This window comes from Syngnathus leptorhynchus, chromosome 8, assembly GCF_054491065.1.
Source record: "Syngnathus leptorhynchus isolate UIUO chromosome 8, UIUO_Slep, whole genome shotgun sequence".
Lineage (NCBI taxonomy): Eukaryota > Metazoa > Chordata > Actinopteri > Syngnathiformes > Syngnathidae > Syngnathus > Syngnathus leptorhynchus.
Genome location: NC_141202.1, coordinates 4,409,915 through 4,434,662, shown reverse-complemented (window position 1 = coordinate 4,434,662; position 24,748 = coordinate 4,409,915). Strand labels below are relative to the sequence as shown.

General features: G+C 41.6%; 4 protein-coding genes across 15 annotated transcripts in view; 3 read left to right on the top strand and 1 right to left on the bottom strand.

Annotated features, from left to right (window-relative positions):
• The first annotated feature begins 65 nt into the window (after window positions 1-65).
• Window positions 66-3,301, top strand: LOC147052041 (uncharacterized). The gene is made up of 3 exons (XM_085918613.1): window positions 66-255; window positions 335-524; window positions 974-3,301. The coding sequence occupies exons 1-3, from the start codon at window positions 226-228 to the stop codon at window positions 2,215-2,217; spliced, it is 1,464 nt and encodes a 487-aa protein (XP_085774739.1). The 5' UTR covers window positions 66-225; the 3' UTR covers window positions 2,218-3,301.
• Window positions 3,015-11,756, bottom strand: LOC147052040 (discoidin, CUB and LCCL domain-containing protein 1). Of its 3 annotated transcripts, none has more exons than XM_085918612.1 (15): window positions 11,605-11,756; window positions 8,828-9,049; window positions 7,795-7,932; window positions 6,973-7,024; window positions 6,829-6,901; window positions 6,509-6,642; window positions 6,398-6,435; window positions 6,083-6,256; window positions 5,376-5,488; window positions 5,122-5,293; window positions 4,966-5,052; window positions 4,792-4,885; window positions 4,527-4,564; window positions 4,346-4,456; window positions 3,015-3,892 (listed from the first exon to the last, which is right to left on the bottom strand). In XM_085918612.1, exons 1-15 carry the CDS (start codon window positions 11,639-11,641, stop codon window positions 3,498-3,500), a joined length of 1,878 nt encoding a protein of 625 aa, XP_085774738.1. In that variant the 5' UTR covers window positions 11,642-11,756; the 3' UTR covers window positions 3,015-3,497. The 3 variants fall into 3 exon arrangements, with proteins under 3 accessions (XP_085774738.1, XP_085774735.1, XP_085774736.1); XM_085918609.1 differs by lacking the exon at window positions 11,605-11,756 and adding an exon at window positions 11,378-11,532; XM_085918610.1 differs by lacking the exon at window positions 11,605-11,756 and adding an exon at window positions 11,378-11,532 and having other exon boundaries at window positions 4,346-4,453.
• Window positions 4,884-19,161, top strand: LOC147052039 (glucocorticoid modulatory element-binding protein 1-like). 7 transcript variants are annotated; one of them, XM_085918616.1, is made up of 10 exons: window positions 4,884-4,899; window positions 13,581-13,674; window positions 15,087-15,145; window positions 15,271-15,392; window positions 15,485-15,588; window positions 16,324-16,508; window positions 17,060-17,185; window positions 17,468-17,605; window positions 17,717-17,839; window positions 17,961-19,161. In XM_085918616.1, the coding sequence occupies exons 2-10, from the start codon at window positions 13,589-13,591 to the stop codon at window positions 18,383-18,385; spliced, it is 1,368 nt and encodes a 455-aa protein (XP_085774742.1). In that variant the 5' UTR covers window positions 4,884-4,899; window positions 13,581-13,588; the 3' UTR covers window positions 18,386-19,161. The 7 variants fall into 7 exon arrangements, with proteins under 7 accessions (XP_085774742.1, XP_085774745.1, XP_085774744.1 ...); XM_085918619.1 differs by lacking the exon at window positions 4,884-4,899 and adding an exon at window positions 11,879-12,217 and having other exon boundaries at window positions 13,543-13,674; window positions 17,081-17,185; XM_085918618.1 differs by lacking the exon at window positions 4,884-4,899 and adding an exon at window positions 11,879-12,217 and having other exon boundaries at window positions 13,543-13,674; window positions 17,717-17,830.
• A 2,488-nt stretch (window positions 19,162-21,649) lies between these two features.
• ptprub (protein tyrosine phosphatase receptor type Ub) overlaps window positions 21,650-24,748 on the top strand; it is a 116,474-nt gene continuing 113,375 nt past the window's right edge. For all 4 annotated transcript variants that reach the window (XM_085918166.1, XM_085918164.1, XM_085918165.1 and 1 more), the window contains exon 1: window positions 21,650-21,972. In XM_085918166.1, coding sequence (XP_085774292.1) covers window positions 21,903-21,972 — 70 coding nt within the window. In that variant the 5' untranslated portion in view covers window positions 21,650-21,902. The remainder of the gene's footprint in view (window positions 21,973-24,748) is intronic.

Here is a 24,748-nt window from a genome sequence, read left to right as displayed (position 1 = left end):
AAAATAGATTCTAAAAGTGTTTATTTATAAAGTGCGTGGCTGTCGTGTCACCAGATTGTATTTAACTTCCGGTCACATGTCCGAAACGCCTGAAACGTGACGTCCGAACCAGCCATTATTGATCAAATACAAATATACCATAAAATGATATTCGATGTTATTCATTCATTGCATTTCTTGTACATCTTGAAGCAGACGATTTGAATTCAGTCGTGTTTGTGTGAAATGATGGACAAAGACAAGCGTGGCGACAATGTAAGTACTTTTCTCCTCACCATAGCAAGAAGCCATGCTAGTTAGTGTCACTCATTTTATTCCGTGCTGCACCATCCAGCTTGACCATAGCAATTGGATGGAGATGCACCAGTTCATTGGGGACCTCCTGATGTCATCTGGGAGCTCCGCGAAGGAGCAGCCCGACATCATGAACGTGTGGAGCATGTTAGGGGGGGACACGCTCAAACAAGCTCGATCGATGCACGACAAGACCGAGGCGGCGCTGAGGAAAAGCGCAACAAGAGACCGTAAGTGTTTTTAATGCAATCATAAGAGTGATTTGCACGCATTGATAAGCTCCGAATTGATTTAATAATCAAGATGTAATATTGTAAGGCGTAAACAAACGAACGTCTGAACTACGGGCTCCGCCGTTGTCACGTGGCACTCGTAGCCAATCAGGAAGCGAGTTGACTGAAGACTACAAATGAATAATTGCGTCACGAAGATGCAGATGGACTTAAGACGTAAAGAAAATCGACTGAAATTATACATTTCTTAAACTTATTTATTTTGTCCATATCTTGAAACCGATGAATAAAGACTAATTACGAGAGACAGAACATGGGAGCAGATGCTCCTGTCCTGGTACTCAATGGGTCATGTACTGACCCACCCTATCATCATCATCTATCACATATAATAATAATAATAAAAAGAATAACAAATATAACCCTTTCCCTGTCATGTGTGCTAGACATACGCCATGTCTGCACCTGCCCCGGCTGCCCGTACTCCTCTCCCAGACAAGCCTCGTCCTCGCTTCCACATTCTTTGGAGGCTCCAAAAGAGCCAAATGCATCCTCCACTAGCACCTGTGATCCTCTCCCACCTGACAGCTGCCCTGGACCTGGGGGCTCATCTCCTGAGAGCAGCCCCAACCCTGAAACTCTTCCCTCCGGACAGTCTTCTTTGAACCATTTCTCGTCCATGTTCCCTTGCTCTGCCTTCTGTCACACGCACCACCACTTCCACCACCACCACTGCCCTATCAGCACGTGCCTACCGTACTCGCAACCTTCACTTTCCTGCCTGGCGTCTTTGCAGTCCTGCCTGCATCAACGCAGGCCCGAGGAACGGGGCGGCCCGTCGACGGCTCCATTGTCGCACCCCTGCATGCATTGCTCGGCATCCTTCTCCAGACCCTCGCAGCTGCTGCAGCATCAGCGGGCCGAGCACGCTCAAAAGGCCTCCGGCTTCCTGTGCACAGAGTGCGGTCGGACCTTCAACTCGCACAGCAACCTGCGCATACACCTCCACGTGCATACCGGCGCCCGGCCGTACGCCTGCTCTGAATGCGGCAAGGCATTCAGTCAGTCGGGCGCTCTCAAGATCCACAGGCGGATCCACACAGGCGAAAGGCCGTACTCTTGCGACTTCTGCGGGAGGGGCTTCCCCCACCTGGCGGGGGTCCGAGCCCACCAGAGGATCCACACGGGGGAAAAGCCTTACCGCTGCAGCCAGTGCGGAAAGTGTTTCACCCAATCCGGAGCCCTCAAGATTCACATCCGTATTCACACCGGCGAGCGGCCGTTCGTCTGTAACATCTGCGGAAAGGCCTTCTCCAACCGCTCCGGCATCCGCTTCCACAATCAAACGGTCCACGGTCTGGATCCGGAACTGGCGGGGCCCACCAGGGTGGCGCTCGGGCGTCCTCGCGCTTATCCGCCCGCTAATCTGAACACGCCTCAAAGCCCTGACGGCAACACTTCATCGCAGACCGCGAGTCAGCCTGGATTGACAGTGCCCGGTGGGAACAAGTGTCCTCCGACAGAGGGAGAGAGCGCACGGCTCAGTTACCAGTGTGAAGACTGCGGCCTGCGTTTCAAAGATGCGCCTTCACGGAATACACACCAAACTCTGGCGCACTACTCTGTGGAGGAGGAGGCTCTCATAGATGGAAGCACAAATGAAGGTGTCACCCATGACAGTGGGGAATAGGTTTTGCTTTTGAGGTGTGACACTAAATGGTTGCCAAAAGATATTTGTTACAAAACACAAATTACAGTATTATTGCTCGACCTTCCACAGTAAAATACAGAATTATGTATTGCAACAACAATTAAAATTTGAACTCAAATGCCAGTGAAATGAACGGAAAGGAAATTCTACTCTAAAGTGTGGTAGTGGTACTTGGGCTCCCTCTAGTGGTACTCGAAAGTCACAGAATTAATTTTTCAAACTGCATAATGTTCGTTGGCTTAAACGCTGCAAAATCCAGTTTAGTGAATTTACTAAATGCTTTTGAAATCGTATACAACCTTTCAATATAATGATTTGCATTTATTCATTTTTAAATGTTTGTCTTTATTGGCGTATATTGGTCAAATCGTTTTTATTTTATGTGGAATATTTTTACATCAATTTACCCTAAAGTGCTTTTTAATTAATTCATTTGTTTAGTATTGTGCCTTACAAATAAAATGTTAATTTGCAAACGACACTACAATGACCTTCAGTAATGGCACTTTCTGTGCAACCCTTACATAATAGTACAAAATGGGGAAAACAGGCTGTAATAAAAAAAAAAAAGCACAATTTATTACTAATTTAATGTTAGTATAAATCTCTTTATACCACTGTCACACCCAAAAAGTGATTGAATACTCTGTATAAAAAAAATTCCAGTGTTCCTGGGTGGGAGAATTTTGTGCACTTGTTAAAAACGTTGAAAAAAAGTTGAATCACAATTTGTTGTTTTCCATCAGCAGTTTCAACGTAGAATTTGAACGTGTCCATTGTGCGTCTGCGTCATAAAATCTTTTATTATAAGCATGTTGCACTTAGCACAATTTATTAGGCAACCGTCCAGTACATCTCTTCAATGTTTATAGCTCACTAGAGCCACCTAGTGGTGTCCTACAGTAAATTACCACCACGCCATTCCCAGTGCATCTCAGTTGGGAAAAAAAGTTGACTGTAAATACATAACTATTCTCATGTAATTTCTCAAAGTGCAGCTTGTGAAAAAAAAACATCCATTGATCATCCAATTTTTTATCATTAATAAAAAAACGTGATAATGAAGGAGTCATATTCTCTTTGTGCGACATTGTGTATTTACACTTTGTTCTTTTTTTTTTTCCGGCACACGGTAGTGTGCAATGGCTCCCGCATCACTGTGATCAAACTTCAAGTTCTTGTGTCATTGGAGATTCTGCTGTGTCAGCTTTATTTCACTTCAGGCAATACAGTCCATCCCCACTTCTTGCGAGTCAGCCTCACAAAGGTTCCTCGTACCGCTGCAATAAAGAGTAACATGATTTCGGTTCAGCGTAGACGACGCTGTAAGGTCGTTGTGTATTGGCGTGGAGGGCGGGAGTGCAGTAGCCGTTGTCGAGCATCCTGTGTGAGGGGCAGTCGTAGTTCCCCGGGGGTCCGGTACTTGACGTCTGTTGCCCGCCTGCGTTGCCGTGAGTGCCCCCTGCAGAGGGTGGGCACTCTTGCTCGCCGAAAGGTGTGGCGTATTCGGGTTCCGGTGGAAGCGGCTCCGCATACTCCGGCATGTTGCCAGATGGGTTGTAGTGGCTGAACGTGAATGGGATGGTGTAGCCCTCGTCTGAGGAGGGCCGGAATGTAGAGCCCACCTTCTGTCCAGTACCAGGCTGTGCATATTCTAAGAAATAAAAAAAACGTTATTTAACATAGTCAAAACAGCCACAATTAGTGAAAATACAGTTTTAGCCTGGTCTTCTGTCTCCTCCAACGCACAGATTTAATTAGACAGGCTGTGCCGGACGCCGCTTTGTCTTAGTGTCGCCCCTCCGTCCTGTTTATCAGTCTCAAAAGAAGGGGCCCCTCTAAGGGGGCGGGGGGGCTGGTGGGAGGCAGGAAAGCTTGGGCTAAGCGGCCTTTATCGAGCGCCAATTAAAGGGTCCCTTTTCAGAGAGGCTTCACGGGCCAAAGAACGGAATGTTTACACAGAGACTGGGTGATGGGCCAAAGAATGGACAACCCATGGAGAAAGCTGAGAAGCCCCCCCCCGCCCCCCCGTGACAGGAAAAATGAATGAGAATGAACATTAGAAAGACGAACAACCGAAAAGGACATGAGCTGATATCATTCTGACCATTGAGCGGGGGGCTCGGTAGGTCGTCGTGGATATTTCGCTCCAGAGGGTATGAGATGAGCTCTGATGGTGGGCACGGGAGAGTCTTGATTTGGAAACTCTGGCAACCTGCTGAACACACGGTTAGCCTTTAGCACAATAAACAACACTGGCATCAAGTTGAGGGAAGAAGCAGACTTACTTGTTGGCACGGAGTATTTGATTTGGGAAGCCTTTTTTCTGCAGGGAACAGCACAAACGTAGGACTGTCACTATCGAATATTTTTAGAATTGATTATTCTATCGATTAATCGAATCATCTCATACACATTTTTTTTGCCTTAGTCAATTAGATTTTTTTTTCCACGTTTGCTGTTTATGAACCAATTGTTTTTGTTTATTTGGTATCATTTAGTGATAAAAAAAAACTTCTTTCTGATCACCTAAGAAAATGTAATTTAACAAACCTTTTCTTCCACCAGACTCCAGCCAACAAACACCCAAAGCACGTGATTAGTCCCAAGACCACTCCCACTGCGATGATGACTGGTTGACCGGACCCTGCACAGCCAGTCGTGAGTCATTTGAATTCATGCTATAAAGCACGTAACAAAGATTCCAAATACTATATGTGCACTCACTCTGCTTGGACGCCACTAAAACGGGACCTTCTGTGGGTGTGGGAGATGTGTTTGGAGTTGTTTCGTTAGCTTTGCTGAAAGTTGATTCTGTTAGACAAAAAAAAAAAAAGTCACTCGATGAATAACTAGGGGAGCTAAAAAAAAGACTTTACGTACCGTTGGGTGAGCGAGACCTTGGCGTGACTTTGACGGGGCAGCCCAGGATTTGGACTCGAGCTGAAGGTCGACCATGGTGGCGCTGAGGTCGCACACGGATAAAGCGAGCCACGGCGGGAGGATACAGGCTGTTGAGCACTCTGGCTTGACCGTCGGCAAAAGCCTCAAACACCTTGTCACAGATAGGGAGAGATGCCACAACTGGTAGTTTCTCGACCACCGCATCATCAAATGTTGTCTCAAATCCAACCGACCTTCTCTTCATTGCTGACAGCGTCTTTGTAAACCTTCCAGTTCATTCTGTCTCTGCTAAAAAGAAGCGTGTAAGCATTGATGTGGTTCTCGCCCGATGCCGTTGTGATCACCCCTGAAAAAAAGAGAAATGGAACAACGTTGTTTCACTTTGCATTGTCACCGACTAACTAGTCTGTCAGCTACTAACTAACTAACTAACTAACTAACTAACTAACTAACTAACTAACTAACTAACTAACTAACTAACTAACTAACTAACTAAGTAGAACTAAATAACCAACTAAGTAGAACTAACTAAGGAGTCTGTCAGCTACTAACTAACTAATTAACTAACTAACTAACTAACTGACTGACTGACTGACTGACTGACTGACTGACTGACTGACTAACTAATTCTGTGTTCAAGATTACTGAGAAGTTGGAAATACTACTCAGATAAATTAATGTTCTGTGTTTACTAAGTGATCATTTTGATTTCAAACCCAAACAAAAACAATAATTGATTACCATGCTAATCCTTATTTCTTCTTTGCGTATGAATACATAATTTGGCCATTTTTATTATTCATTTATTGGAATAACTTTGCACTAATGTACTGTAGTGGAATTGTTCCAAATATACAGATCTAGCTATATAAGGTTATTAGCTTTCATATGAACTAAGTAACTAAAGGTTTTCCAGAGGGCTTATTTGACTCAACCCTACCTGTGATAGAGCTTTTATCAGTGAGTCCAAGCTCCACCCAGGGCGACGGATCGTTCCAATCTGCGGTCCAGACGAGCCCCTCGTGTCCAGAATGCACCTTTCTGCTAGACCAGGACAGTTTGTCGGCAAAAGATGAGGCGTTTGAACCGTATACCGCCAGGATCTTGTTGCATTCTGTTGAGCAATCAGAAGAAAGGATGGAAGTCATTCATTACCATGCGCTGAAATGTTTTGTAAACAGCCAGGAAATCCTATTTATAATCTGTAGCACACTTCAGAATGAAAAGATGTGACTCGGGGGGCATCCGGTTATACCTTGAGCGAACACCAGCTTCTTTTCCGATAACGACCCCCTATCCAAAGATAAAAGTCGACATTCAAAAAATAAGAAATTTGACGTAGGCAATGATGAACAGTGTCACGGACGTTTTAGAAAAGATCCCATTGGAAAAGGTAGACTCGTAGCGCGTGAGGCTCTTCCCACGGCTAACGCTCACGCGACCTCCGAGACTGTCGGACGTTGCTCCGGCGTGCACGGCAGACTTACACAGCACCGACGTCTGTGGCAGAAGAGAATAACGATCTTTCATTTTCTCTGATGTTTCTCGTTTTTTTTCAAGTTATAGTAGTATCAGTGCTTGGTATCGGTATCAGTCGTATTCGTATCGGTCAAGGGGAAAAAAAAAAGTAGTATCGAATACGGCTAACCAATTCTATCACTTGACTTGTAAATGCTATTTACTTACATCTCGGTAGCCTTGTTCGGGACCTCCCCAAATGTCTCCTGTCACATTTTTACACCCAGCAGGACAGTAAACTCTGAAAAACATAAGAAATTTAAACTCTTGGAACTCTTTTAAGAAAAAGAGACGCTTGCATGATTCACCAACCTCACATGTGGCGTGCTAAAATGAGACCCCCGTTGTAAACAAGAGATGATATCTGCAACATGGGAGACAAAATAATGCATAGTGGGATTTAGAGGAAGACGTGACCATGTATTAAAATGCTTATATAAGTGACCCCCCCCCCCCCCCCCCCCGCCCCTTTACAACATGAGATAGCCCAGTGTATTGCAAGTGTTGCTATATTAGGGGATGAGCGGCCATCAGTGCCGAGATGAGCAAAGCCTTTGTTACGCTGACTGACGAGCTCGGCGACTGGCTCTCGTGTGATCTCAGCTAACAGACGGGCGGTTTGTGTGTCCAGACATGGCGAGATTTCACAAACAAGCTACGGGAAGACAGGAAACTGCGATACACGCAGCGCGGTCCCGATGACCTCATCCGGGGAGACTAAGTATAGACTCCTGTTCAGACCGGTCACATGATGCGGGAAAAACAAAACAAAGTCTTTTTTTTTTCTTTCTTCTAACATCACGAGATGTCCCCTTATAAACTATACGTCATGTAGATGATGTCACGTGACCGTTGATGGTCCTGGTGTTGTAAGAGGAGAAGAATCAAAGCTCATTGAACAACACCAGTGGCCTCCTGGTATTCATCCTGAGAAGTTTTCCCAGCAAACACATCGAGCACTGATGGCGACTGAGGCTGAATGCCAATCAGTTGAGACAAACACACATGTACACACATAAAACTGCACACATACACACAAAAGGATTTTTGGGACACAATATACCAGCCAAGGTTTTGCACACATATCGCAGAAGAAGTATCTTAGTGGGCGGGCGACGGGAAATCGGGATATACCTGGGTAAAGGTCCGTGGCGTAGGACAGCAAAAAGCCCCGTCCAGACAGATGTGACTTGGACTTGAAGGTTATCGTTACTTCATTGCTTGTAAGTGTTATATTCTTCTGGGATGCGTTAAGTCTACCACACACAGGGCCTGAGAACATGCAGAGAGGGAACGGTAAAGATCAAAATGTTGGAAAATGTCAAAATTCATGCTAGTCATAAGCCAAAGTGTATCCCGAAGCATGCTGTTGTTGTTAGCATATGCTTGTACCGTTTGTAATTAATATGAACTTGATTGTATCGCTCATGTGTGACAAGCATATTTTTATTTATTTATTTATTTATATTTTAAATTTAATTTCCAATTGCATGGTTACCATTGAACCTCATTGCCATTGGTGGCTCATTCTGTATTGTTGTCATCGTAAAAATCGAACAAAGGCAAAGAAACAATAAAATACAATCAAACCGAGCCATTCTGTCAAGATTATTGCTTGATGTTCTAATTTCGACTTTTTGCTTGATTTCCACAACGTTTGGGGTAATTTGGGGTATTAATAGTCAAAAGCCACACTACTATTGCTTTTTTCAATAACAATAATGCATCATCGCTTTTTTTTTTTACACTAGTCCTTTTGTGCGAGTACAGAACTCAATGAGGCGTCAGCGAATTCACTCGTTGCACAACATTTGTAAGATTAATATTAAAGAGTTGTAGAGCTGTCACTGCTTGTAGGAACAGTAACCTAGCCGAGAGAAAAGAACATTACAGTCATGACTCAGGTACTCCGGTATCCAGTAACAAACACAATAGGGAATGCAATCCTATCATCAATTTCTCAATCGTCCTTTTGGTCCAGAGCCAAATTTCTATACCTTCAAGGCATAACTATGTGTTCGCTGAGTTAGCGTGTTAAATCAATGTGTCACTGAATTGACATGCCCTTGGGTGTATTGGCACGGAGAATGTCTACAATTGAAAATCATCAGTATAAGAGAAATATAGGATGAAAATATCAAATGACGCGGCCAGTGAAATCTCTTACCCAGGCTTGGATGCCCGTTTTTATCTGTGATGACAAGAGAGCCATTACTGCAATTGGGACTACTTTCGATGTCAAAATCCCCAAAAAGAAGTCTCAGCGTGCGCCCTTCCGGGACACGAAGCTTCCACTTGCACCAGGTGTGACTGGGATATGTACCCGGGTAGTTCTGTGAGGCCAACGTGCCAGATTCTGTGCCCAGGAGTGTATGTCCGCAGCCATCACCTGAAGCAATACAAATAAAGATCTTTTGAATGAGTCAAAAACAGAAAAGAAATAGTCTACTGTTTCAATAAGTGCATTCGTAAGTGTGGATATTCTATAGCAGCTGTGAGAAGCAACAGATTTTCACACTTCTGCATTGCTAGCACTTCCCGTCTGGCATGAAGACTAATAAAAGCCTTCTTGGAACACACACAGGAAACCACAGCGTGTTTTTAACTGTCCATGTGTCATACAGACTTTATACAAAGTCACACATCCCTCTTCAAAATGACAGTTTTATAATTTTTTTCCACAATTAAGATGAGCTATGACCTAATTTTACTTTTATGGGTATTTTTGACGTTTATCTTGCTATAATTTGTATTTCACGTAATCACCAGCAATTTGACTTTTTATACCCATTGTATTGTTTGAGTTGTTTACTTGTATTTTGAACATTCAAAGTAGTTTTAGTGGTCAAATCTTGATTCTGTGGTTGATTTATGAAGAGAGCAGAGGATAGAGCAGGATAATATTTTCAACTTTTTTTTGGGTCGGTCAGGAAGCCTTCATTTTAGGCCAAAGACATTACATATTGAGTGTAATACAGATTAATTTGAATTAATTTGCTCATTAAAAATAGGACCTTGAAAAAATAATCACATATCAAATCGCAATCTTAATACCGAGAAAAAAAGAATATACAAATTATTTTAGTTTAAAAAATAAAATAATTCAGCCCCCTTTTTTAAAACGACTTTAATTAGTTCCATTTCCTCCATGCTGATTCATAATTTCCAACATCTGCTTCTGCGACATGAACCGTACTGTAACACTAATATTTAGATAATCTAACCCATCAGTGGGCCACAGTAAACAAGTGAGCAATTTCCCGTAGTGAACACAAAGAGGTGGGTTTTGTGGGGGCGCCCGTAATAAGCTAAGTAGTCAAGTGGTCCAGGAATGATCAAAAGATTAAAAATGAACCGGTCACCGTCTGAGCTTCTTGCTTGGTCGTGGTCTTCCTTATAAGGGAGTTTAAGATTTGTTGAATCCAAACTGCAGGATAACCTTGTGTGCGCACCACACCAGCCCCCAACTTTGACACAGCTCTTCCTCTGTTTTTCTGTTTTTGCGGCTCTTCAAGCCCCCCTAAGGATTTCCTGGAAATGCCGCAGCGACATACAGTAACCATGGGCAACCAAACATGGATTTGTCACTTTCCGGTGGAAGGGTTTTATACTTTAGTAAGCACTGCTTTGGTTAAATAACTTACCTCCTTGCCACTATAAAAACAAAAAAATAAGCTCATTTTATCCCGATTTGACCATTTTGGGAAATTGTTAAGAATGGTTGCAGAGAAATAGATTGATTTGGGGATATTTGAGTACTTTGCTGGCAGGTCTACACAAGTAGACGTGATGCTCACCTGTAGAACTTGTGCACTGTGTAGTGTTTTAGTCATCTTTGTTTTATCCCTCAAAAATCCCTGCATTGCGGAATACTGAACGATACATGATGTGTCATTGTACAATAGTGGAAGAAAAATGCCAACTTTCATTGGCATTAAAAAAAAGCCTTTTTTTTTTTTTACACAGAGATACTGCAAATATGAACCCAACACCATTAAATTTCACACAGACACAGGAGAGGCCACCCGTGTGTGTTTTCAGACTGCAATATATCATCCCGCAGTCAGATCATGTGATGTGTGACAATGACTTTTCAGACGGCTGTCATAGACTGCAGTGTCATCTGATTTACGTACACATTCAATCTCGGTCATAAATCAATGAACTTGTGTAAATAGTCACAGTCACTAGAGTGGAAATATTATTTTCTACCCCAATGCTCTCTGTATGTTCCCCAATAATTATAAAGTGACTATGTAGTTAATCACCAGCCACAAGGAGACAGACAAAAAAATAACAAATTGATTGCACTCTTGAGTCGCGACGGTTGGGAGAACCTGTGGGAAAGGTAAACTCATAGCTGCAGGTAAACATGAAGGGAAGAGTATGTAAAGAATGTGTTACACGTGATCAACCCCACAAAAAAAATCTGAGAACAGCATGTAAAAGTGTAATAAATCACGAATAATATATACTCAACCTACCCGACTGATAAAAAGCCATCTTTGACGTGACAGTGGGATGAGATTGGAGAACAGAAGATAAGACTAAATGGAGTGTGTATAAAAATAGTTTTACAGCCTGGCTGTGAGTTTGAGCAGAAACAATTATTATTATCTTATTCACATTGCCGATATGTTTTAACATGTTATGCAATTTGCAAAACGTATAGAATAAAAGCCCCGAGACCAGTAATTAACTAATATTCCTAACTTACCCTCTTGGCCGTGGACGCGCTTGGAAAAAGCGCAAAATGCAAGGCAGTATCCAACTAAAAATGATTTCAGCGCATCTCCGATGTTTTCCCATTTTCTTCTCATGATTTCCACAGACAAATAAAGTGCGAGCCCCCTGAAGGCTCTTCAATGTGTTCTGCTCTCCCCAACTGAGGAAAAGTTGTAGTAGAAAGTACTGGGTGTTTACTATTGGCCACGAGGCGCCTACCTTGACATACGATTGGTCCGTTTGTGCTGTCAATCATTCTACCGCCCGCATTCCATTCCAAGAGGCGGGCTCTAGGCTCTACTGATCTGAAGTCGGTTTACGCGCTGTTGTTAACGATTTACCTTTGTTTACAGGGAAGGTAACGCTGAACTCGGATCTACTACACTTTTTTTTCTTCATGATTAATTAAAACCGTTGACATGTTAGAACACTTCCACGTATACGCCCCCCGTCACCCTTTGACAAAAGCACGTCTCCTCTTGAGGTACGTTGCAAAACAAAGGAGGAGAATTCTGCACGAATGACATTTGAACATTTCTAATGTTTGCTTTTTAGAGTAGATGTGTGCGTGTTGTACGTTGCGTGTCATTAGACGCGTAGTCCGGCAATGGGCTGAGAGGCGTGCCAATCAAGCAGCGCCCTCGCACATAAGAGTAATTTGACCGATTTACACAGCATCGCGTGCGAACGCGCCGCTTGTCGTGACAGCGGGACAGATGCTTCTCAGGCAAAGGCTGCCTTCAGTGCGGGGAGCGTGGACGCGTCACGGCGCATGCTCTCCTACCCCTCTGGCCGGCGGAGGATGAGGAGATCCGTGCCCTACTCAACAACGGTAAGTCAAACTATGATAATGTTGACTCAAAGTAGCAGGTGCTGGTTTAGGGGTTTGTGTTTTTTTTTCTTTGGTTCGAATGCGTATGCGCGCTTGTGTGTAGATCAAGTGGGTTTGTGCGTTTGTTGGAGAACGTGCGTGCCGGGCTGTGCGTGACTCCGCGCTCGCAGACGTCAGTTTGAGTGGGTGAAGGAGTGTGAGGGAAGCACGCAACGCGGCTCAAGCTCTTTTGCTACTTGCTAGTGTTGCTATGTTGGAGCTCTTGCATTTGGCAAGAAATATTTTTGAATAGACGGTTAGTAATGACCTCTTTGTACATTCATATTTGAGCGGTTTTCTCTTTGTGCACGACTGACATAGTGTGTTGTGCAAATGATAACAAAATGAACGCTGTCAGTTGTCTTAAAAATGAGAGCATTTTTCTTAACACAATAATTTTTTGATCATACTGAACAAAAGGATCCCCCCCAAACTTTCAACTTAGATGAGTATTTCGGTGCTTAACTTACTTGATTCAAATTATAATACAATTACAATAATATATTTTGCATTTCCTTGCTCCTGTATAACATCCATCCATACCTACTCGAGTCAAATCCCTGATCTGGAGACATAACTACAAATAACTACTTTTTAATGATTGGTATATTTGTATATCATTATTTGCCTCATTTGTATATTCCTAGATCTCAAGTAGATAAAGCTGATGCATGATGAATGCTAAACACATTTGACCTTATAAAATATGACAGAGTACCTTGATTGCCATTATGAAAATCTATTGTTGTGGTGGTTGATCCCGTTTAACCCAACAAAGTGCAATACATTATGACTCCTCCCACTTATTAAAGGTTTAATCGATATTTGATAACTGTCATTATGATGTAATTATCACTCACCATTGTCATTATATTTTCACATCACACTGCCTAATTGTGAGGAGAGTGGCATTCAATTTGAACAATTTTAATAGGGACCAATATGGTTATATATATATATGACACGTTGCCTTCACCTGTTGATTGCATGTTGTTGTTCCATTGTTGAAAAGACAGATTATTCATCCCCTCATGCGTGCATTACCTTAATGTATAGGCTTGTTTTGGACTGTGACCATTTTATGTGTGGATTATTCCTTTTTAAGCCCATTGTCATGCGTTCATTTTTTTTTTTTATGGTGCTTGCATGTCAGATGTCACGGCTTGGGGTAGAGGCTTTCATGTGTGTTTGTGTGTGCGTGCGTGAAGATAGCGTCTGTGCGTGTGTGCGTTTATTTGGTCGAGATACTGTTGTTAACATGCGTGGCTGGCTCTCTGTGCGTGCAGCTCTGTGAGGAGGGGTGTTGAGGTCATTGTGTCTGCAGGGGATCTCATGATGGAGAAGGAAGAGGAAGGGGGGTCCAGTGGCAACAACCATAAGGCTCAAGTCATCCTGCACCTGCAGCCTGTCTTGCATGGGTAAATACTATGGACGTTGCCATAGATACCACTTATGACAACACACACTTGACATCCATTTAACTAGATTCACCAGTCTGATAAATGTTACATCATAAGTCACAATGGTAGCAGTATAAACCTGACTCTACTGTACACGTGGACTAAATTGTTGCTACTCTTGTGTTCATGAAAGAAAAACTCGCACAGAAATAACTTGAATCAGTTATTACTTGAAAATAAGATATAGAATTTAATATTGAATATCGAAAATATATATAAAAAAACTATGAAAATCAGACACTGGCTTTGAATTGTGGTTCAGAAGAATTATTTTAAAAAAGGAGAATGGGTATCAGTGCCGATACAAGCTCTATTTCAAGGTATCAGTACTTGTGGCCATTTTATGAACAGGAACTAGAAATTAGGAGAGTAGAAAATTGCCATTAATTTCATGTAAATTTAAGGAAATTTCTATATTGGGATTTATAGGTCTTTGTTTAAAATAATAATCCTTGAATGTTTTTTGGAGGAAAGTTTGTCTATCAAACATATGAGTGGTATCGGTACTTGGTATCGGTGACCACTCAAGAATTGAGTCTCATAGTAGACTGGAATTTGAAACAAAAACAGGAACATTTTGGCAAAGCACATCGGCTCTTAGTTCACAGACACAAAAATAAAGGATGCAAGGATAATAACGCTTTGTGAAAGATGGAGAAGTTCTGTTCTGTTCTGAGGCTGCTTTGCTACCTCTGGCACAGGATGTCTTAAATCTGTACTAGGTACAATGAAATCTCAAAACTATCAAGGTGTACTTGAGAAAAATGTCCTGTCCAGTGTTGCAAAGCTTGCTTTTTAGACGCAGGTCATGGATCTTGCAACAGTGTAATGACCCAAAACACACAGTTAAAAAACATTCAAGACTGGCTAATAACACATCAGAGTTTTCCGAAGTGACTTTCCATGAGCCCTGATGTGAATATTTAATATCCAATTGAACATTTATGGAAGGAGCTGAAACTTACTCTCTGGAGAAAGCACCCTTCAAACATGAGGAAACTGCAGCAGTTTGCTCTGCAAAAAAAAATTGCTGATAGGTGCAGAAATCTCCTTGAAAGTTTTCATATGACTAGTGATTGCCTCCAAATGGTGTGCAACAAAAAAACTGTTAAAGCTACCTTATTTTTGTCCAGGCTATTTTAAGAAAGATTTTGAGAAAGGCTGCTTTTTGGAATGTAGATGGAAAATTCTGAATTTTTATTCGCATGGAATGAGAACTCCACATAAATAGGAGACCCGGGACTGAGATTCAAACCGGGAATCTCTGGCTTGTGAGGCAAAATTGCTATTTGTTGAAGGTCAACGAGCCTAACCAACTGTAATTGCGTATGGATTCTTTTTTTCACGTCATATTTTGTTGCCCTCTGCAGGGGAAATTATGATATTGCAGATACAAGCAGCACTGTCTTGGCCATCGAGACTCAACATGGTAAGTACTATTTAGCCTACATCTATATGACGTCATTATTAAAAATACACTAAACAGATTTTTGCACAGATAGAAAAATATCAACAGGTTTTGTTAATAAATTTTTTGACACTCTATCATTGTAGATGACAATAAATCCGAGGGTGAAAGTGTGGAGTATGGCTATCCAATCACTTGTGGAGAAAGTAGAGCTGTTTTACTCTTCAAGAAGTTTGTGTGCCCTGGAATCAATGTTCGATGTGTCAAAGTAAGCGAAATTGTTTTTTTTTTTTTTAATTCACGTCGTGTATGTCTTTGCTTGTTTGTTTATAAGCGCACACTGTTGACTTGTTTTCCCAGTTTAATGACCAGCTTATCAGTCCTAAGCAGTTTGTACACCTGGCGGGTAAAGCCACCCTGAAGGACTGGAAAAGGGCCATCAGACTAGGCGGGGTTATGCTCAGGTAGACTTAATTCATTTATTTTGAAAACTTTTCTTTCTCTGCTTTTTTTTTCCATGGCTTTGTGGGGACAGATTGTGTAATGTAACAGACTTTAGTGCCTTCTACTCAGGATGCAGTTATCTCAATTTTTTATTGCATTGGGAAAATAAAATAAAGGAATGGAATTAGATTGTTGCCATAAGCAAACATATGGAGGCCATCCCTGGGGGAAAAAAATTATCCTATTAGCAAGAACAATAGGAGGGCCAGTGTTGGGGGGGGGGGACAGGACTTGTAAATTCTGTGGAAATGTTTTGTGGTCTGATGATTAATCTTATCGAATTGATGGAAATGATAAAACCTTAAAGAGATAATAAGAAAAGTGGCACATTTGATTTTTAAAAGGGGAAAGAATGACGTTAGTTGGACATGAAGTTGTTTACTCGCATGGTGAAGCTTCAATTCTCAATCTGTGACAGTAAACCTGAGTGTTCATTTGATTTTTATCTGTCTGCATCATTCCTGTCATTGATTGATCGTAATCTTCACCGTGTGGTCGCTCAGCAGCATGATGAAGGGGACAGGATTAAACACCAAGCCAACTTTCTCATGTTTAGTCTCATTATTTTAATACACTGACTCAAAGGCAATATCTGTTGTTTTTGTCTTTTATCCTTCGGAGGTCTCTACGTTTGAGCAAATATCAGGCTGAAACCAATCACAGTATTTGGTACAACCCGCTTCTTTTTCATGCAGGAAAATGATGGACTCTGGCCAGATCGACTTCTACCAGCATGACACGGTGTGCAGCAACACGTGCCGCAGCACTAAATTTGACATGCTGATCAACAGCTCGCAACTTCCCCTTGGGACGTCCGTGCAGCCCAACCCCTCATCTTTGGCTCTGGAATCTCTTGGAGGGCAGGTGCCTCCCTTGACAGGTACACCATTCCCAACCACTATGACTCATTAGCAGGCTGTGCAAAATTACCATATAAAATGATATATATATAATATATAACACTGCCCTGGTAGTTGGCCACTTTCAATTTGCTGCATTCTATCGCTCATGTCTCCCCCGGGTTGTTGTTCCATGTTTGCAACCCCCCCCCCCCCAGGATTTAATTTATCTGTCTACCAAGATAATGAAATACTTTGAAAGCTACCAAAAAAATAATTGGATTGGCGCATCAGTCTTTCACGATTCTAAAGGAAGCTCAAACCAAATGCTTCTGAGGTTGTAAAGTTTGCAATTAGATCAACATTTTCTGGTCCAAGACACAACTGCCATCCAGCTTCCTTTTTAAAGATTTTTTTTTTCAAAGCAAAGGGAATTATTTTATTTCAGTTTCCAAGTGTCACTATCATAAAAAAAATGAAATAATATTTTGACATTGCCAACTATTATACAAGTGTATGCTTATGAATAAATTAATCACTTGTCTCAGATTGTATCTCTCATTTTGGTCGACCCCCCCCCCTCTCCTTTCAGGAGAGTCTCTCCATGATGCAGCTGACTTGGCAGAAGCCTTGGAAGATAAATTTGGGGGCGAGTGGAGCTCCACACATGTCACCACAGCAAATGGACATGCAAAAAGGAAGAGGAGTGACATGCCCGGTAAATAAAATGCACCTTTTTTTTTTGTTTGAGTCAAGCTAGAATATAAATGCCCCCCCATTTTCCAGGCCAGATAACATGGGTATTTTTTTCTGAGAATTCTTTAGCATATTTTCACCTGTCCCTCCCTCTTAAGAAGCATATAATAAATCTTGATCACCAGTTGGGTTTGTATTTTTTGTTGTTGTTAATTTTGGGAACACCCCCACCAAAGAAAATAATCCCACTGCCACACATCATGAAACTCAAATGTTTTTCTGCCTCAAATTTGTTTGTGCTTAGATGGCGTATTAAATTTATGGAAGGGTGTGGCTGAATTTGGGCTGATGGAGGAGGTCCTGTCCGGTCTTCAGGCTCACTTATTGGCCACTTTGAAAGGAGTGGAGATTCGCAGCGACAAAGCTGCTCTACAGGAGACTGGTGAGAAAAAAAAAATTCTCTGAATAGAATATTGATCAAATAAATCTTTCATGCAGAAGGTCTCTCGAGCTTCAGACATTCAAGTCACAAAGCATTTGTTTTTTGTTCCAGATGTCATCATCTTGAATTCCCTTTGTGAGATGTTTGGGCTTTTAGACTCAGTCAAGCAAGCCCTGGAGCAGCGACGTAGCCAGAAGGAAGACGACGACAACGATGGCGCTTACGGTGAGGAAGGTAAACTTTACGGCGATACAACCAACTGGCGTCAACAAAGTACCAGAGAAGAGATGACCGGGTTAAATGAAACATCTTTTTGTGGGACACCCAGACTTTCTATTCTGTTTCCCCCGTGTAGAGCTGGAGGAGCAGTCGAAGGAGCGGAGGAAGCAAATGTGTGTTAAAAACACGTACCACAAACACGCATCCCCCAAACACCTTCGACCCCAACGTCACCAGCTGTCGCCCACCCTCACCAACACAGTAATCCAGCCTCTCTCGCTCACGGGTTTACCCGATTCGCCGTACTCAAATCCTCAACACGCCGCTCACTTCCCCACTCCTAGCGGGCCGCGGGCCGCCAGGAGGGACGAGAGGACACGGGCGCTCTGTTACTCGGGCAAACAGGCGAGGGCCCATAGAGCGGGACAAGAACTAAAGCAGGGTCTTGGACAAAGGGCGTGCCCGCTTCAGCCTCAGTTAGGAAGTAAAGAGCTAGTAGAGGGAGGTGAGAGTTTGGTGGCTTTGGGGAGAAAAGGCTTCAAAAACCTGAAACCTAAATGAAATGGGACACCATTCCCAAATTCAAAGGCAACTTGTAGTCAAAGAGTACTTTGTAAACGTGTCTTTGCCACTACGTTCAGAGTTAGTCTTTGGTGATTGTTTTCCCTCGTGGTAAAAGTAGAATCGGGATAGGAAGCAAAAATGAAACATTTCTTACGATATTTGTAATTGAAATTACTTTTTGTGAGTCATTGTATTATTAAGTGTTGAGGTTTATATGGTAATCATTTTTAAAACACAAACTCAACGTCTCACTCAGGCTTATATTAAGGCATAATGTTGCTGACGGATTATAAAAATCACATATCTCAAAGTTGTTTTTATTTTCAGCCCCAGTTCAAATCATTTTTGGGGGTCTTTTAATAAATAGCATACATTTAGAGATACAGTGACTGCGACAACAATAAGTTCTATTTCACAAGAGAACACACATCTTGACAATCACATTTGGAACTGTCATTGCTTTAATTTAAGCCTATGAGTTATTTTCTTGCTTATTTACAAAAGAGGCCATTCAATAAAAAAAAATGACCCTGTATGATCAATGAACACATTTAAATAAATCTCTATTTCAACCTGCAGTCAGTGGAGACATTCGGCATTTTTATTTACATAGCCTATTTCTTGTCTTGCTTAAATGAATTCAGTTGAGAGGGTTGCCCTGTCTCATTCAAATGAGGTGAATTTGTTGTGAATATGACAAGTATGGATTCTGTTACCATGACAACTAGGCTGCGCTTGAGCCCTGAATAAAAAAAATAAATAAAAAAAGGTGACTGAACTGCACAAGCGAGTCTTTACGATTCAATTCAGTTTTATTTATATCGTCCCAATTCACATCAGAGTTCATCTCAAGAGGCTGAACATATGGAGCAGGTCTCGCTCTTCACATATTAAGGGACCCAATTGAACCCCGCACGAGCAAACGCGATGCAATGGAGCTGAGACATATTTATAAGAATCCTCAGACTGGCCCGAGACTCAAGGCTCTATTTTTGTTGTGATGAAAATGCCGGTGGATGCTGATTTTTGTATCTTATTGCATTCAGCAATTTGGCAGACTGACAATTTGAAAAGTAAGCGAAACCTTACAGCTGTCCTGCCGACTTAAGAAGTTCCCCAGCCCCAACATAGCTGATTGAAATGATCAGCTTATCTGATCCTGATCATTTAGATCAGAAACCTCACAGGCCGGAGTTGCCTAACCTTGAGCTAATACTAATCTGTTTACCCAACAAAACTCAATCTGGATCTTAGCTTCCAAGTCACGGGAGGAGATCCTCATGTGATGGTGGTTATCAACAGTGGGGTCAAAGTGCAGAATGAAGACCCAACTACTTCCAACAATAACAGTAAGTCAATTTTCCATTCCCTTTCAGTAGCTACAATATCAGTAGGATTGGTGAAATTCATTTTTCTTTTTTTTTCATGTCTGGTGTAATAAGCTGTTAGGCAGACTTCAGGCTGAATCAATAATAGATCACGTCGACAAAGCCACCCGCCCTTTGAGTATTGGCCTTCGGGGCATGTTGCATTTGAGGTCACATGCATAGATCATTGCTTTCAAATAAGCGTTTTTGCTACATCTGAAGTTTGTGTTTATGCTTTGTCCAGAAGTGCACTCTGCTCTGTTCAATTTATGCGACGCCAGAGCTGCTTGATGGACAGCGATGGCATGGAATGAATTTATTGTGTCATTTATCAGCGCACGAAAGCTTGTGCTGTGTTTAGAATGAATATTTTGCTTATCTTAAAAAAAAAAATGTAAAAAAATAAAGCAGTTATTAAAGTAATTGCCAAATATTTTGCTGTCACCGGCTGTCAATTTAAAAAAAAAAATGAAAAAAAAGGTTTTATTCAAAAAATGTCAAATAAATGCAGTAAATGTTAAAGCAGTGACACATGGTGACGTTAAAAATATGGATCTCAAATAGAACATAATCCTGTATTTAAATGTAGATCTGGACTGATTAAGTTTTTAATGAAGCTAAAAAGCTTGTTTTGGGTAAAGTTTGAGTACATGAAAAAAAAAAAAACACTGAAACTTGCACACACTGTATATACATAATATTTGCATATTGACCAACAAAGACGCTCCCTCAATTGTCCTTATTAAATTACAAGCAGCGGTCCGAATAATCTAATGATGGTTTAAATCAGTTTAAAAACTAGGTTGCAGGTGTTGTGCAAGTATGGATGGCAGCCTGTCATGTGTTCCTGAAGCACTGGGTGAAATTAAATCATTTCCAGCGCTCTCCATCATCCAGTCATCATTTAGAGCTAATGACATTTGAGTCTGAAGACTTAGACTCATGTCGGACGCCCTCAACACGTCTGTCGGCGCCTTTTAATTGAATTCCTCGCTGCATTCATATTTTAAATGAGTCAAGCGGTTTGGAATTCTGCTGCAAGCATACTGCGAACTATAATGTCTGCTAGCTTGTTCAGTTTGTTTACAAACTAGGCAAGTTGCTGTCAGTCATGTCTACTTCTTGTCCCTCCCCTAATAGATCCTGTATTTAAACGTGAGTAATGATCCATAATTTTCCCTGCATCTGATAATTCCAATCATGATGACATTATGAAAGCTGTGACTTCTGAGACCTGTCAAATATTCCTTTGCATGTAGTGGGAAGGGTGAATGTTTGACCCCTGCCTAACCTTAAAGGGCTTCCCCAAGTAACCTGACTCATCAGCGTCTCCATTATCCAAGTGCAATGTTGTGTTGCCAGAAAAGTGCCATACGAATGTAATCCGTTTATCTCATCACTCCGGTTTAAGGCCAAAATGTATTTACTGTTCTGTAAGTGATGTCGTGATTTCTCACATTGAAAAAAAAATGCAAATTACATTTTTAAATGCATTTTGAAATCTAACACAAATGCAAGGGGGGCGTTCAAATGGCTTAATTAGATTTTTTTTTTAACTTGTCTTTACCGTAATTGAATTGTTTTAAGTGCTACAAGGCATATTGTTTTAATTTTGGACAATTTAGACCTTTGTGATAATTCAGTAACTTTTTATGGACGATGCAAACTGCAGCAAAACTGCAGTGCAGCAACACTTTGACCAAATCAATCAAATATGATCACGTCAAGTGTGAAAAAAAAAACCCCAAAACAAAAACAAAAAACGCGGGGGAAGAAGATTCCCAACATTCTTTCATGGTCTGTGATTTACTAGACATGGCCACTTGGTGGCGCCCGACTCCTGCTTCTATGCTGACAGGAGCGGAGCGTCTCGGGCTGGGAGGGAAAAGGCAAATCTCTCCCCTCAACTGTTTACCCTGACGTCAGTTTGCACAAGTAGCAGTGGGCCGTCTCGCTGCGCGTCCTCGGAAACTGCGTGTCTGTGTCAGAGTCAACCAGTGGGGACCAGATGAGCTCCACTCTGCAAAACTTCTGGAGCGACTTGAAAACGATCTCTCAACGCATTTAAAAGTGGACTTAAAAAGAAAGACAGAAAACAACCCCCCCTCCTAAAAAAAAAAAAAAAAAAAACCCGGTTCAGCTTGACGATGAACACCTGCGCCTTTTTGTTGATTCTCACCGTGCAGATCTCCGCCGATGGGATCGAGGGGCCAACAGGTAAGATCCGATTTGTGTTTGCATGTCCTCCGTGTAGTTGTAAACTTTGTCCGTGGGGATGAAACTCCAATGAGTGCAAAAGAGAAGCGAGTTCGGCCATGGCCAACTTTGTACCTCAATGCTCCATAGCGCTCGTCTGCAGTTAAATGCATCTGCCTACAATTTATTAGGAACAGTTTGAACCGTGCGGTTAAAATGCTTGTTTGTGCTTACGATTTAAAAGGACAGTTGCTTCTATAAATACATATATTAAAATAACGATCGACTTTCTAAAAGTGCAAGAACTTTTCATCGAGACATCAATGGTTATATATTGCAAAAGCTGTCTGGCTGGCTGGAGCTCCCGTTTCCCGATAAAGCAACGCATCATCTTGTGCTTGCGCACCACCGCTCAGCTTCCAAGGTGTTTCTTACTCATTGGAATAGAGATATAAAAGTTTCTGGTAAATGATAGCTGTTATGATATCAAACTGTGTGCTATTTAAAGATGAAAAGCAGCGATTATTGCTACTGTTGCTTTATTAGGTACGGTCTTCTCATTTATCATCATAAAATAAGGATCGGGTTTTGCTTGGTTGTTTGACGCACACAATCCAAATCGGACAATTTGTGAAATATACCCAATGCCATATGTTTTCTAGAGAGGAAAAAAACACATTTGTAAAATTAGAGTGAAATCACTTATTTGATGGTTATTGGTAAAGAATCACATCTCAGGACATGTACAAGTCTTTCAATCAAATTATGCATGAAAAAAAGAATCCAAATTGTCTATAAATGTTTTTCAAGAATGTGGTAAAGCCAACTAAGCATGCATTGTGCGGCATTCAATCCAGCACTGTTCTGTTTTATCACTGTAAACTACTGTGTTAGTATGTTTCTATTTAAGTTATTTAACTTCATGTGTTTATATATTTCACTGGTGTTCAAATATGGTTGGTGTTGACCAAAAGATTGAGCTTGGGTTTCTCAAACTTAAATACAGGATCCAATATGGGTCATGGCTCTTTTTTTTTTCTTTTTTTTTTTACTGGGTCGCCATTGTTTGGGGAAAATGCTGTAAGCTCAGGTCACCATATGTTCGTAAAAGAGGACATGGGGGTGTAAATGTGTTATTGTTTTTGATGTGCTTCCTTGACACGGTTTTTGTCAGTATGACTCTTAACGACCTAAATATGACAAACTTTTTTGAAAAGTTGTTTCGTGTCAGAAATTTAGCCAAGTTGGCAACACAGCGTTGCCGCTAGCTTCATTGCGTCACAAGCTGTGCCCAGATTGTATCTGACAGAAGCAACCTCCCAGAATTGAGTGAGTTCAACCAGAGTGGGTAGTTAAGAGGAAGTTAAGCCCAAAATCTTATTGGTCATACTAAGTTCTGTGCAGCCCAACTAGTTGAAAAGGTTGGAATATGAATTAAACAGGCAAAATCCACCTGTTTTTATCCATCTAAGGTGGCGGCCATTTTGCCACACGGGCAATTGAAAATGACATCACAGTTGGCAGGTCACAACGAATCACGGCTCACTAGTTTTCTGAAGCTGTGCCACGATTGGTTGTGACCGCAAGTAACAAAATGCCCCGCCCCCTTCGAGATGGATAAAAACAGGTGAATTTTCTCCCTTACTTCATATTCTACAATCGCAATATCCATTCATAAATTCATGCTAATTTATGATATTTTTCTACATTTGAGCCCAAAACCCCGATGAGGAATGGGCACGCTCAGTTACATGAAGGAATTTAATCACATTAAAAGCACATGCAACAGAAAAGCTTTAGCAAAGTGTACATGACATAATTGCGTTTGTTTTGTTTGTTTACTGGTGTGTTGCAATCGTTGCCGTTTGTTTTTTGTTGTTGTTGTTTTTTTTCAACTTGGTGCTTATCTCACCCTACCCCGCTCTGCTTCTATATCTTGCATGGTGAGAAAACAAGGGGTGTGAATGCAACCTCGACTCCCACAGTTCATTGCGCGTCTCATTTGATTAACACGGTGTTGCATGAAGACCACACCTTCACCTTGGATGTCGACTAACAGTTGAGCCTCGGCACTCCGTCGGGGATTGTTCGCCTTTTTTTCCACTCGATCAAATCCATGTTTTCCATAACTCCTGCTTGCTGCACTCGGTCGCACCTGTCAGTGCACTGGAAGATGAATTATCAGCAGACTTTGAAAGATTAAGTCTCTCTGCTATGCCCAACTGATTATAGTCACGTTGATAAGAGAAAATACTATATCTTAAAAAAAAAAAAAAAAGGGACTCAAAGGAAGTCCAGTGTGGTGTTTAATCATTTTTAAGTCCAATCTCAGTTTTTGCTCCTTCATTTTCTCTCCACTGAGAAGAGAATAAATAAAAGAAATAGTTACTTCTGGCATGAAGTAAATAACACGCAACAAAGATGGGCTATTTTATTGAGCTTCACTGGTCATTAGCCTCAATGCTTTCTCCCAAATAGCATCCTTAGCATCTGCTCAGTAAATGAATTTGTGTATGCTAGTGATTGCACTGCTTGAGTAGCAACACTTTTCCCATGTTGCAATAAATCGTGTATCCAGTTCCCTGGTGATAATCGCTCTTTGACGTCATTGGTGATTTTTTTATTTTTTTGGGGCTTTTTTCAGAAAATAAAAGAAAGGTGAAAGGAGCTGCCTGGTTTGTCTCATTAAATTGTGATGTGCAATGCAGTACTCAACTTTATAAAAGCAGCAGTGGGGGTCAATGTAGGACCCCTTGCATGACGAGATCATTAGTGATTGGGCTTAAACAGGAGCTGA